General features: G+C 37.1%; 1 protein-coding gene across 6 annotated transcripts in view; it reads right to left on the reverse strand.

Annotated features, from left to right (window-relative positions):
• Positions 1 to 9523: 9523 nt before the first annotated feature.
• TMEM168 (transmembrane protein 168) overlaps positions 9524 to 14567 on the reverse strand; it is a 58441-nt gene continuing 53397 nt past the window's right edge. For all 6 annotated transcript variants that reach the window (XM_070369565.1, XM_005887431.3, XM_070369563.1 and 3 more), the window contains one exon: positions 9524 to 11523. In XM_070369565.1, the coding sequence (XP_070225666.1) occupies positions 10976 to 11523 (548 nt within the window). In that variant the 3' untranslated portion in view covers positions 9524 to 10975. The remainder of the gene's footprint in view (positions 11524 to 14567) is intronic.

A 14567-nucleotide genomic window follows, 5' to 3' on the forward strand; every position in this document is an offset into this window, starting at 1 on the left:
AAGGGAAAGGAATGGTGTTTCTGGTATCTAGTGAGTAGAGGTCACAGATGCTGTTAAATATCCTGCAGTGAGCCTACTGCAACAAAAACTTAAGTTTTTGTTATGTTAAGCCAAAATGTTAACTGTGCTGAGCTTTCTCTAGTTGCAGTGAGCTGGGGCTACTCTTTATCATGGCTTCTCATTGCAGTGGCTTCTCTTGTTGCAGAGCACTGACTCTTGCCCAGAGGGTTTTAGTAGTTGTGGCATGTGAGCTCTAGAACACAGGCTCAGTAGTTGTGGCACAGGAATTGAACAGTGTCCCCTGCATTGCAAGATGGACTCAAGCACTGGACCACAGGGAAACCCAAATCTCTTTTAATTGAAGCCATTAGTTTATTTACATTCAATATACTTATCAATGGGAAAGCCCTGGTGGCTTAGGGATAAAGAATCCACCTATCAATGCAGGTTCCATCCCTGGGTTGGGAAGATCCCCTAGAGAAGGAAATGGCATCCCACTCCAGTATTGTTGCCTGGAAAATCCCACAGACAGAGGAGCCTGGTGGGCTAGGGCTCTAGTCCATGGAGTCCCAAGTCAGATAAAATTTAGCAGCTAAACAACAATACTTATCAATAAGGTTCATTTTAAATTTGCTATCTATTTTTTTCTATTTTTCCTAATGGTTCTCTGTTCTTTCTTTCCTACTTTCTTTAGAATCAAATATGTGTGTGTGTGTGTGTGTGCATGCGTGCACATACATATATTTAGTATTCTATTTTATCTCCTCTATTGGCTTTTTAATATATACCTTATTTTAATACAATATCCTCATTGGTTCGGTTCAGTTCAGTTCAGTTCAGTCGCTCAGTCATGTCCGACTCTTTGCGACCCCATGAACCGCAGCACGCCAGGCCTCCCTGTACATCACCAACTCCTGGAGTCTACCCAAACCCATGTCCATCGAGTCGATGATGCCATCCAACAATCTCATCCTCTGTCATCCCCTTCTCTTCCTGCCCTCAATCTTTCCCAGCATCAGGTTCTTTTCCAATGAGTCAGCTCTTCACATCAAGTGGCCAAAGTATTGGAAATCAGCTTTAGCACCATTCCTTCCAATGAACACCCAGGACTGATCTCCTTTAGAATGGACTAGTTGGATCTCCTTGCAGTCCAAGGGACTCTCAAGAGTCTTCTCCAACACCACAGTTCAAAAGCATCAATTCTTTGGTGCTCAGCTTTCTTCACAGTCCAACTCTCACATCTATACATGACCACTGGCAAAACCATAGCCTTGACTAGACGGACCTTTGTTGGCAAAGTAATGTCTCTGCTTTTTAATATGCTACCTAGGTTGGTCATAACTTTCCTTCCAAGGAGTAAGCGTCTTTTAATTTCATTGCTGCAATCACCATCTGCAGTGATTTTGGATCCCAGAAAAATAAAGTCAGCCACTGTTTCCACTGTTTCCCCACTTATCTGCCATGAAGTGATAGGATGGATGCCATGATCTTAGTTTTCTGAATGTTGAGCTTTAAGCCAACTTTTTCATTCTCCTCTTTCACTTTTATCAAGAGGCTCTTTAGTTCTTATTCACTTTCTGCCATAAGGGTGGTGTCATCTGCATATCTGAGGTTATTGATATTTCTCCCAGCAATCTTGATGCCAGCCTGTGCTTCTTCCAGCCCAGCATTTCTCATGATGTACTCTGCATATAAGTTAAATAAGCAGGGTGACAATATACAGCCTTGACGTACTCCTTTTCCTATTTGGAACCAGTCTGTTATTCCATCTCCAGTTCTAACTGTTGCTTTCTGACCTGCATATGGGTTTCTCAAGAGGCAGGTCAGGTGTTCTGGTATTCCCATCTCTTTCAGAATTTCCCACAGTTTATTGTGATCCACACAGTCAAAGGCTTTGGCGTAGTCAATACAGAAGAAATAGATGTTTTTCTGGAACTCTCTTGCTTTTTCAATGATCCAGCGGATGTTGGCAATTTGATCTCTGGTTCCTCTGCCTTTTCTAAAACCAGCTTGAACATTAGGAAGTTCACAGTTCATGTATTGCTGAAGCCTGGCTTGGAGAATTTTAAGCATTACTTTACTAGCGTGTGAGATGAGTGCAATTGTGTGGTAGTTTGAGCATTCTTTGGCATTGCCTTTCTTTGGGATTGGAATGAAAACTGACCTTTTCCAGTCCTGTGGCCACTGCTGAGTTTTCCAAATTTGCTGGCATATTGAGTGCAGCACTTTCACAGTGTCATCTTTCAGGATTTGAAACAGCTCAACTGGAATTTCATCACCTCCATTAGCTTTGTTCGTAGGGATGCTTCCTAAGGCCCACTTGACTTCATATTCCAGGATGTCTGGCTCTAGGTGAGTGATCACACCATCATGATTATCTGGGTCGTGAAGATCTTTTTTGTACAGTTCTTCTGTGTATTCTTGCCACTTCTTCTTAATATCTTCTGCTTCTGTTAGGTCCATACCATTTCTGTCCTTTATCAAGCCTATCTTTGCATGAAATGTTCCCTTGGTATCTCTGATTTTCTTGAAGAGATCTCTAGTCTTTCCTATTCTGTTGTTTTCCTCTATTTCTTTGCATTGATGGCTGAAGAAGACTTTCTTATCTCTCCTTGCTATTCTTTGGAACTCTGCATTCAAATGGCTATATCTTTCCTTTTCTCTTTTGCTTCCCGTCTTTTCACAGCTATTTGTAAGACCTCCTCAGACAGCCATTTTGCTTCTTTGCATTTCTTTTTCTTGGGGATGGTCTTGATTCCTGTCTCCTGTACAATGTCACGAATCTCCATCTATAATTTATCAGGCACTCTGTCTATCAGATCTAGTCCCTTAAATCTATTTCTCACTTCCACTGTATAGTCATAAAGTATTTGATTTAGGTCATACCTGAATGGTCTAGTGGTTTTCCCTACTTTCTTCAATTTAAGTCTGAATTTGGCAATAAGGAGTTCATGATCTGAGCCACAGTCAACTCCTGGTCTTGTTTTTGCTGACTGTATAGAGCTTCTCCATCTTTGGCTGCAAAGAATATAATCAGTCTGATTTCGGTGTTGACCATCTGGTGATGTCCATGTGTAGAGTCTTCTCTTGTGTTGTTGGAAGAGGGTGTTTGCTATGACCATTGTGTTGTTGGAAGAGGGTGTTTGCTATGACCATTCTCTTGGCAGAACTCTTTTAGCCATTGCCCTGCTTCATTCTGTACTCCAAGGTCAAATTTGCCTGTTACTCCAGGTGTTTCGATTTCCTACTTTTGCATTCCAGTCCCCTATAATGAAAAGGACATCTTTTTTGGGTGTTAGTTCTAGAAGGTTTTGTAGGTCTTTCATAGAACTGTATTATCCTCTTCACTAGTCATGAAATACATATGTATGTGTGTGTGTGTATATATATATATACACACACATAGATATTCATATATGCTATGCTATGCTAAGTCACTTCAGTTGTGTCCGACTCTGTGTGACCCCATAGACGGCAGCCTACCAGGCTCCCCTGTCCCTGGGATTCTCCAGGCAAGAACACTGGAGTGGGTTGCCATTTCCTTCTCCCATGCATGAAAGTGAAAAGTGAAAGTGAAGTCAGTCGTGTCTGACTCTTAGGGACCCCATGGACTGCAGCCTACCAGGCTCCTCCGTCCATGGGATTTTCCAGGCAAGAGTACTGGAGTGGGGTGCCATTGCCTTCTCCGATATTCATATATATGTATATGTAAATCCCATGGACGGACGGAGGAGCCTGGTAGACTACAGTCCATGGGGTCGCAAAGAGTCGGACGCAACTGAGTGACTTCATATACTATGTTATGTATATATATATCAGTATGAGCACTTAAATCCCTAATGCTCAAGTCGTCCAAGCCCTCTGGAACTAATATATTCCAGGCTCATCATGTTCTTTTTCTGCTCCAGCAGAAGTAATTAGTTATTTCTCCAGAGAGCCTTGGATCCTTTTCAGTGGAGAATAATACTCAGAATAACATTCAGATTTGGGATCTATGTGTGTGCATTGCTATGCGGGCACTAGTAATTGCACACTTTCATAGTAAACAAAGCTAGGGCCTATACATATAAAAACACAAATTTCCTTACACATATTACCTCTACATTAATTTCTGTATCTAATACTTCCTCTCTCCAACAACTTTGACAATTCTAGTTCTCTCCATGTTTGCAATTTCCTTTAACAGGAGAATCTCCTCCCATCATCTTAAAAATATTTTCATATTTGATAAATCCTGATGTAACCAATCTCCCATCATCTCTCTCAGTCCCTGGTGTGGATGCCCTCCTTAGCCTATGCCACATTGGTCCTCTTTGTGGTTCCTGCTATACATTCTGACACCTCCTGCTAGGGACTGACCCCCACCCCCCGCCAAGTACCATCCAGTGATTTAAAATTTTCTGGTATATTTATTAGTAGTCCTAGTATCATCTATTTGGCTTGAAAATTCATGTGTGTGAGTAATCTACAAGTCTGTCTTGACTGCTTACTCTTGATAAAGGATTCAGTTCCTTCCCTTTTTTGGTCTGTATTATGTATATAAGAACAGTGTAAAGTGTAATTGGTGTCTGTGCAGACATAGCATGCCTTTCATTCTAGGTTCCGCCTGCAATGCAGGAGACCCTGGTTCGATTCCTAGGTCAGGAAGATATTCGCTGAAGAGAAGGGATAGGCTACCCACTCCAGTATTCTTGGGCTTCCCTTATGGCTCAGCTGGTAAAGAATCCGCCTGCAATGTGGGAGACCTGGGTTGGGAAGATCCCCTGGAGAAGAGAACAGCTACCTACTCCAGTATTCTGGCCTGGAGAATTCCATGGACTGTATAGTCTATAGGGTCACAAAGATTCTAGGTGGTTAGTGTGAAGGACTTACCCTTCAGAATCTCCCACAAGTTGAACTGAGTCAGAGCTGAGCCAAAGGTTTAATTAGATTGAGTTCACCTTCAGTTAGCTCAGTTCGTAAACTCCCAAGCCTCATCTGCTGAGATAGCCAGTGATTTCATCTTTTTAGTGTTTGAACTAAAAAGTGTTTGAAAATGTCTATTTTACATAGTTTGCACTCAAATTCGATTCCAACCATGGCAATTAAGTGTGATGGGCAAAGCTGCATGAATTCTCTTCGCTTACAAGGCCCTCCTCCACTGCCACTTCCTTGACAAAATTCCAGGGAAAGGGGGAAGGATTATGCAAGCAGTTACTGCCCTTGCAAACCCATCTCACAAGCCCATAGTGTTGTCAAAAGTTTGGCTGGTTTCCTCTTTCCTGCAAAATCTCCAACGGCAAAATCTCCCAGTCCATGGCAGCTCCAATTCTAACACATACCATCAAGATGTGGGGAATAGGGGGGATCTAAAGCTGAGCGCCGCCAAAGAATCGATGCTTTTGAACTGTGGTGTTGGAGAAGACTCTTGAGAGTCCCTTGGACTGCAAGGAGATCCAACCAGTCCATCCTAAAGGAGATCAGTCCTGGGTGTTCATTGGAAGGACTGATGCTAAAGCTCAAACTCCAATACTTTGGCCACCTCATGTGAAGAGTTGACTCACTGGAAAAAAAACCCTGATGCTGGGAGGGATTGGGGGCAGGAAGAGAAGGGGACGACAGAGGATGAGATGGCTGGATGGCATCACCGACTCGATGCACATGAGTCTGGGTGAACTCCGGGAGTTGGTGATGGACAGGGAGGCCTGGCGTGCTGTGATTCATGGGGTTGGACACGCAAAGAGTTGGACACGACTGAGCAACTGAACTGAACTGATTGCCAGACCAGAGATTTCAGCACACCTCCAGAAGACAGAATGGATGTAAGAGTATGAACTGGGTGGCAGAGAAAAGCAAGTAGTAGCTTAGCAGCCTGGCAGAAGATGCCCCTGGGGAGGTGTGTCTGAGCAGCCCAGTACAACTCCAAAAAGGCTTCAGCATCAGAGACTGCTGGAAAATTAAGAAGCCGAGAAATGGAGTTGGTATTAATTAGCATAGTTAATAACTGAAGGTCTTTGTATCGACTAATTGCCTATCTTCCCTATACTTACATTCTTACAGTGGTGATGGTGTAGTCGCTAAGTTGTGTCCAATTCCTGTGATCCCATGGACTGGAGCCTGCCAGCCTCCTCTGTCCATGGGATTTCCTAGGCAAGAATACTGGATTTGAGTTACCATTTCCTTCTTCAGGGGATCTTCTTGACCCAGGGATCGAATCCATGTCTCCTGCTTTGCAGGCAGGTTCTTTACTGCTGAACCACCAGGAAAGCCCTATGTGCTTATAGTCAGGTGTTTACCCCCTTGACAAAATATGCAAATAGTTCTCCAAGGGCATGTAGGTATTTATACCTGCGTAAAACCTTGTTTTGGTATGTGGGAGTCCCACAGTATAAAATCTGGCTTAAAGCTCAGTTTGAGACGCAGTTTCTTAGCCAGCCATAGCTGTGTCATTTGGGGAGAGTTACTTAAGTTCATTTCCTCAGCTTCCTTTTATTCATAAAAGTATACCCATCATAAAAAGTGGTTGTGAGAATTTGATAAAATCATGTATATGGAAGTGCTTAGCACAGTGACTAGAACATAATAAACATTCAATAGATGATAGGCATTGACATTTTTATTGTTACTGATGAATTAGTTTTATTGTTACTGATGAATTTTACGTGGAAAGGGGGAAAAGAAGCCAGAGGTTAGGTTTTGGAAAAAAACGTAGCAGTGTCTCTTCTAATTAGGAAGGAGAGAAATAGGTGAGAATGGGCATGAATGCATGTGGATGTATAATAGACTATAAATCAAAATCCCCACCCCACAATACCTAATTGTGTAGAACAAGAAATCAATATGCATTAGGATTCCAAAGAACCTAGAAATACCTATTTTAAAGTTGCATTAAGATGGTACCCACCTGAAATTCCATCAGTATTCAAACAAAATTATTTATTTAAAGAAAATCCACTGTGTTGTTTGCGTTTCCAAGATATGACAAAGGATTTTTTTTTTTAATATTCTGTATGGAATACCATTAACATTGAAAGTTGCGCCCAAAGAACCTAGTGCAAGATTAAAACTGCTTTCAAGTCTTGTGATTTACACTAAGAATTAACCAAATATTGCTCAGTATGTTGGTATGTTTTAATATAAAAATATTTTTAATTCACATGGAGTAAACATTGCATAAGGAGATATGCCATGTTCCTCACTTACCCTGACACACCGATTTAAAATTGATCAAGAGTTCTAGGTCCAGACCAAACAGCAACAACAAAAGTTTACTAAACTTGTCCACTTGCTCTAAATTAAGCTCATAGTTAAAAAAAAAAAAATATTGTGAGGTCATCACACAAGATGACTGGCCAATTCAATTTTTAAATCAATCAAAAGGGTTTTTACATATTATTAAAAAAGCTTTGCAATCAGCCTACAGTGTTCAGTTTTGAATCAGCTTTGGTCTAAGTAATAGTTCCTAAAAAACATAAATGTAAATGTTTATCAACAAAAATAGCTGCTCAAAATAATTGCTGGTTAAATTTCATTCTTTCATACTTTATAACTATGTGTTCCAACTATTGCGGATATGCCAAAGATGAGATGATTTTAGTTTTCTTAGCTTGTCATGAAACTGCTTATGTTCAGAGGCCCCTTTTTTTTTTTTTCCTGATTTTACAATCTAGTAGTTACTGATAGGCACAGGCAAATGCTTTCTTTGTTCATCAGACTTCTAATAATTTCCATTTGTGATAAATCTCCAATCTATCTATGTTTCTAATGGGATATCAATGAAAGATTCAATCGTACTGGAGGACATAATGAAAAGGGACTCAACCTTGAAAGAGCTACTTTTTGGTGATAATCAGGTATGTTTTCAATCAAACCTATCTTAAAGTTTTTCCTTCGCTAATCTTGATCCTTATTGCTCTTTAACTACAAATGTGACATTTGTTTTCCTTTCACCGATGCTGTAATTGTCTTTGGTAATTGTTAACAATGAGGATCTTGAAATAATACCCACTTAAAGTAAAACTGTTAAGGAAATGTAATAATTTACAATCAGATTATTCCAATTTCTCCTTAGGAATCTAAATTCATTCACTCAGTTAAACATATTTTTAAAATACCTCCTATAATAAGCAAGGCACTCTTCTGGGTAAACTGTATGAGAAATATCAAGATGTGTAAGCCTTTGCTTGAAAAGAGATGACAGTCTAGTATCTTCCAATATAGATGTTAAAAAGTGCTCACAGATTTAACTCCTTTGAGCATTTGCTATCAAATATACTTATTCACATGCTTAAAATTAAGTCATTTTCTTATGACATATATAATATTAACACATCACCTGTGGAAAGGTAATGTAGAACATTGCCTTGAAAGAGATTAGGCTCTAAATGTGAAAGAATACCTATAAAAAATTCAGTACCCCAAACAGTAAACATATTTAAGCCAAAAGTTACAAACAAAATGTACAGCTACAAATAGACTTTAATGAAGATTCTAGTTCAAAAAAATTCTACCCACCAATGCATTAAATATAAATGCATTTTAATTAGCAACGTAGCTTTTAAAAAGTGTATAACTTATGAAAACACTTCATAAAAATTGTTTCCTGAAAAAGGTCTTCTCTCTAGAATTTCATATTAAGAAGAGGGAGATAGAAAGCTATACAAAAAAAGATAAATCCAAATGTCCCAGAAGAGTTTAGTCACAGCAAATTAAACAAAATTTTGAATGAAATAATAGCTTTTTTTTAAAAGATGTTTTTAGACCTTTTTTTTGTGGTTTTTAACAAGGTACCACACAAGGAAACAAGTCAACAGTATGCTGAAAAACATCTCCACGTTATCTATTTCTTTTAGTGGCATGGTAAAATTTTGCCCTTTCATAATTTCTATCACTTTAAATAATTCCTTCCTAAACAGAGGCCACAAGAAAATTAGTCTCACTGTCACATCTGTTTTTGAATCCTTAGGTAAAAGTAAGCAATTATCTTTCCTGTAATATTCCTTCTCCAAACTGTTACTTTGTTTCATCAAAGTGAGTAAGTAGGCTCAAATCCCATTTTTAGCCCAGACCTTTTTCAGTTGTACTTTATAGAAAATATATATCAAAGCATTAGCTTTGTGACGTAAAAATGTCTGCTACCTTTTGAATGTGATTTTTAGTAAAATCTTAGTTTCACTTTATAAACAACACAGGATATACTTTTATATTTGGCTTTCTCAGAGTAAAGGGATACGCTTTAGTTAAAGCTCATTTGCTCAACACTGGCTTGGAATTTAAAAGATGTTTTTACTTGATGTTGATTAAACTTTTGTAGCTGTAAGCTCATAGTTTTAACAGTTGGCTTGTCTCCTACGCTATTTCTGAGTAGGAGTGAAACACTACACTATTTCATTTGGATGATGTTGATATATATATGTAACCAAATATTAGAAAATTTCAAACTGACCTACTAACCATAAACTCTAATAATACTTGCATATTTTTGACTATCCCTTTTAATATAGTAAAATTTTCAATAACTATTGTTTGCAAATTATGTGAAAAATTAATTTTTGACAAAATTTTATTCATAGCATTAGGAAAATCATACTCAAAACACAGAAATAATCAGACTATATAACAATGCTGCATAGATAGTGGTATACAAGTTCCCTGATGCTAAGTGACTTCTTCCTAACTAGAACTGCTACTTTCAAGTCACAGGTAGAAAATGGTAGAGGCATTATTTCTTCTCTCTGAGGCTGGAAAAAATGGCTTTTATGGTGAGAGATTACACCGTTTAAACAGCAAAGATTAGAGTATCCTCCAATTTAAATCTATTCCTTTCATGTTATTTCTCAGAGATGAAAACTTAGAATGTTAGGATTATTAGAAAGGAATAGGAGGTAAATTACCTTTTAGGAGATAGCCTGATCTATGCCTGCTTTAATTAGATAAAACACTGAAGTTTTAAAAATTATAACCACACCATTATGCTTAACTGAAATTACCAGTATGAATACTTTTTTACATAATACATTACAGGTATACAAGAAAAAAAAAAATGACCGTTTCCAATCCTTTGACCTCAAATAGAAAAAAGTGTTACCACTAATGGAGATCTGAAAAATTGTTTTCATGACAGAGCATTAACTCTACAGAGATCAAAATTATTTCTCAATACTGAAAATAGCCTAAATCAATGACAAATGGCTACATTTCTTTCATAAAATTACATTTTGAAAGGGAAGACAGTTTATTTGGGAAGAATTTGTAGCTGAAAACATTTTTATTAAGAAAACATTGTTACCCTGAGAAAGACTCTTAAAATTGCCAGTGCTTTCAGAGGCTCCCAGCAAGGCATGGAGGAGCAAGTTGTAGGCTCTAGCTTCTTACAGTTACCTATATGAAGAATGTTTGTACCTAAACAGTGCTTTGGGCTTCTCTGCGATACTGGTAACAGGTCACAGCCAAGTGTCTAAATGTGATGTACGATAAGCAAATTTTACATACTCATTTTAAGCAGACTTCTTCCTTTTCCCTTTTCTGAGTGTGAGTCTGAAATTCTTCAAATGGTTTTGAACTCAAACCTATTATTCACAAAAATAATCTTCTGTAAGCAAACTGGTAGTTTTCTTATAACAGTAAACAAATTGTCTGGTTTACATTCTCTATGCCTAGAAAATAAGGCATTGATAATTCTTCATTGGCCACTGCTGGGCTGGGACAAGTCTTCTTTCTAATCAGAGGCATACGCAAACATTCCTCAAAGTGCATTGTTATTATTTTTTAACATCTCTTATGCATTGACAAAGTCAACATTTTGACTACTTTTAGTATAAAATGCTTACTCCCAACTCCTTACACATACCATAATTACTTGAGAAAAGACAAAATAAGATCAGCTACAGAAGTAGCAAGATATTTTTTACAAATAAAAATACAATATACAAAAAATGGCAAGTTAGTGATAAGTGGTAGAATAAACTCTCAATAATATTCCACTTTGGGTTCCAAATTAAGATTTGACGAGTTTGAAGCCTTGTCCTGTATCCAGCACAGCAGGAAGAAACCAACTCATTTTTAATCTTTTCAAGCATCTAAAACAAGTCTTGCAGATCCAAAAAAGGTTCAGACCACACAACCAGTTTGCCAGATGCACTAGTGGATATGTAATACGAGGAAAGTAGAGCATCCAGTGCTTGGCCACATCGCTTCCTGTTGGCAGGTGTAGTGTGTAGTCACTCCACCGTTTTGACACGCCATATATTGCTTTCACTGTGCGTCCCTTTTCAGTCCAGCAGATGTTATTAGTGGTGTTGCAGTTATACTCTACCCAGTCTTTTGTGAAGTCACCCAGCTGAGGTGGGTCAGCTTCTTCGATATCTATCGTCTTTGTCATCTCTGCTCCTTGCACTGCAATATACTGGTCGTTGATTTTTCTTACTTCTTTCACCCAAGGAGTGGAATTCTCACTGTCTAATATGATAATAAGTCGGGAACAGAAGGAACCATTCTTTTCTCGCCACCATTCTAAAAGTGTGTCAAGGCGTAGTATGTCGCCACCTGTGAACAAAAGAAAGTTCAGTAGAGCAAGAATTTAAGTGTCTTACTAACAATACTCTCTTGTCTTGAGTGTACTGTCTTTAAGTTTTTAAAGTTAAATATGTAAGAAAAAAAGAGGGTGCCTTCTTTTCAAAGTATCTTTTCAGAAGAATTTTCAGAAACAGAAAATAGACTTTCAACTTCAAGTAAAAACCAAACCAAAAAAACTAAAAAATCCAATCATCCTGTTTTTTACATTAAAGAGATATGCTATGATAAAATAAGAAAATTATTTAATAAAGGTAAATTTGGTAAAAAGAAATTATACAGCAAAGCTAATATTCTACATTGGGCAGCAAATTATGACTTGTCATATCTAGCCTGCCACAAGTTTTGCATGGCCTGAGAGATAAGAACTGATTTTACATTTTTAAATGGTGTAAAAAAATTTTTTGAGAAGTTTGTAATGTAAAAATTACAGGAAATTTAAATTTCATGTTTCTATAAATGTCTATGACTGCGTTTATTCTACAAAAAGCTAAGTATAGTTGCAAGAGGGATTTTATGGCCTACCAAGTCAAAAATACCTGATCCTTACAGAAAAAGTTTGCTTACCCCTGTTTTACATCTCTGATAAACTGTTAACTTATCCTCATATATGGTACCTACTACATAAAAAAGACTCTCCCTCCTAGTAACAAGAGTTTGGAACTGGTTTATTTTTAAATCCGTTTTATACCCCAAAACAACAAAGGATTCAAAAAAACATATACCAGAAATGTCTAAGATAAAAATATTTCTGACCAAGAAAGCTGTCTTACAGCTACTCATTATACATTTTGTTCATATTGTATGGTTTTTTTTTTTTGCATTAAAATTTTAAATAACACTGTATTAAAATTTGATCATTTAATTTTTAGTACTCCATTAAATTTTGTGCCCTAGGCATCTGCCATTCTCACCTCACTCTAGTTCTGCCTCTGTCTCAAATGGTACACTAATCCAATCCTTCCAATTCCAGGAATTTATCCTAAGACAGGGCAGGGATGTGGACAAAAATTACATATAAAGATCATCTTCCCACTGCTACCTCAGATAGTGTACAATATGAAACTGAGGGAATGGAAATAATTATAACCTTATGAGAGAGTTTTATCATAAATCATATTTATAAAGAAATTTTAATGACAAAATATCTATGATATTAGGAGAAAAAGCATGACATACAAGTGTATCTACAAAAATAAGAGCAATAGTTATCTTCTGGGTATTGGTATTTCAGGTGGGTTTTGTTATACTTTTTTGTATCTTCCAAAATTTTTACAGTTATTTTTATAATTAGAAGAAAGTTGTAATATGTTACAATTTACTAATATAAGCTCCAACAACCTAGCCCCAGAATAGGTATTCTACCAAGAGCAACCATCTTCTTTGCTAAACTATCAAAATGACAATACTAGAGAGACAGAAAATCTTTTAGAATTTGGATTCTATCAGTGATATGATCCATAAAAACAGAGTATATATCACATCCTTTATGAATGATAAATATTCTTTTATTCACCAGACTGTGACAATGTAAAATCTGTTTTTCATGTATTACTAATGTATTGCTTCACAGAGACCTCTCTAAGGTACCTTTTTAAAAGGATCAAGCTCACTTTTCATTATTTCCACTTTTATTAAACTTCTCTGGAGAGGACAACATAGATATAAGGGTTATTATACAAATTCCATCTGCCATAAAACATTGTCTAACTTGCCTTCTACAACTATTTCAATAAAGATTCTGTAGCACACGCTACACTAATTCTTATACACATGCTCTTTAGATATTGGCAAGAAATTTAAAGCAGCATTAAAGCCCTTTATACTAATTCTCTTGTCTTGTTTTGCTCTGCTTTCTCCTATGAAAAGGTTCTATGTCAAATTTGGCTTTTGGCCCAGATGTAAAGTACTTACATTTATCTCAGTAACATTTATCTGATGCTGTTTAAGTAATTGAGACTGTTTTTAAAGACTTTATCTGTGATAAACTGCTTTACAGGTTAAATAGATTGTTTAATTTGTCTCTCTTGTCATTACCAAGTTGTTTTTTACCCTCAAGCAAAGAGGCAAAGATACTAGGTTCCACATTATGAAGTCCTGTAAGTGTAAAAAGACTACATATTCTAAGAAGTACTGTGAGTAAAGATATGGGTTAAGGAGCACACACAGATTTTTTCTCACAGTGAGTTCTGGACCTACTCTTAACCTCAAGTAAAATCTAATCCTGATGCTTCCTATCTAAAGGTTTTAAGAAAAAAAATTTTTTTAAAGAAAACTATTTATTAATAAATTCTCAGACTTAGCATGCACGCAGAGCTTAGAGTTCTTTGTCACTTAGACTGGAATAGAAAGCATTTTCTTCAGAGCAGGGGTGTTCAATAACATTTCTGAGAAAGAATCAACATCTGGGGCCGTTTCAGGCAGGCCAAGGGAAGGAACTGATTGGAAACAGGATCCATTCTCTGTGCCCGGTTTAACCTGCAAATGGGCCAGGCGCCTCAGGCCAGTGGGGAGGACATGGTTGCTGAGTTATGGGGCAAAGCCTGCCCCTCTTGGGGAAGGTAAGTCCTGTAAACATATGCTTTCTCCACTGTTTTACTTTTACAATACAGTGTCTCACAGAGAAAATTACACATACAGGAACAAATCTTCTTGGCTGATAGTAGAATTCTGTAATGGTCTACTTATGCCATCTTTATAATATTTTTTAATGCATAATATTGTAGAAGGTAACTACTAGACATTTATTTACCTAAACTATAACCCTACTTTAAAGTATCTTCATAAATTATTCTCAATTCACAGTGAAGGAAAACATAAGAACACTGACATTTATGCTACTGCTATTCATCTTGGTGTCTATTACATTTTCTAAGAAAAAATGACTATAAATATCAGTAAACTGAACATCTAGAGTTTATTTCCAAAGCCATCTTTTAAAAAATATTTGAGATAAATTTTTAAGAGTTAAGAAAAATACAAACTTTGGGGAAAATGTTTATATTAAGTAATAAATA

The sequence above is a fragment of the Bos mutus genome, chromosome 4 (genome assembly GCF_027580195.1).
Source record: "Bos mutus isolate GX-2022 chromosome 4, NWIPB_WYAK_1.1, whole genome shotgun sequence".
In the NCBI taxonomy this organism is placed as follows: Eukaryota; Metazoa; Chordata; class Mammalia; order Artiodactyla; family Bovidae; genus Bos; species Bos mutus.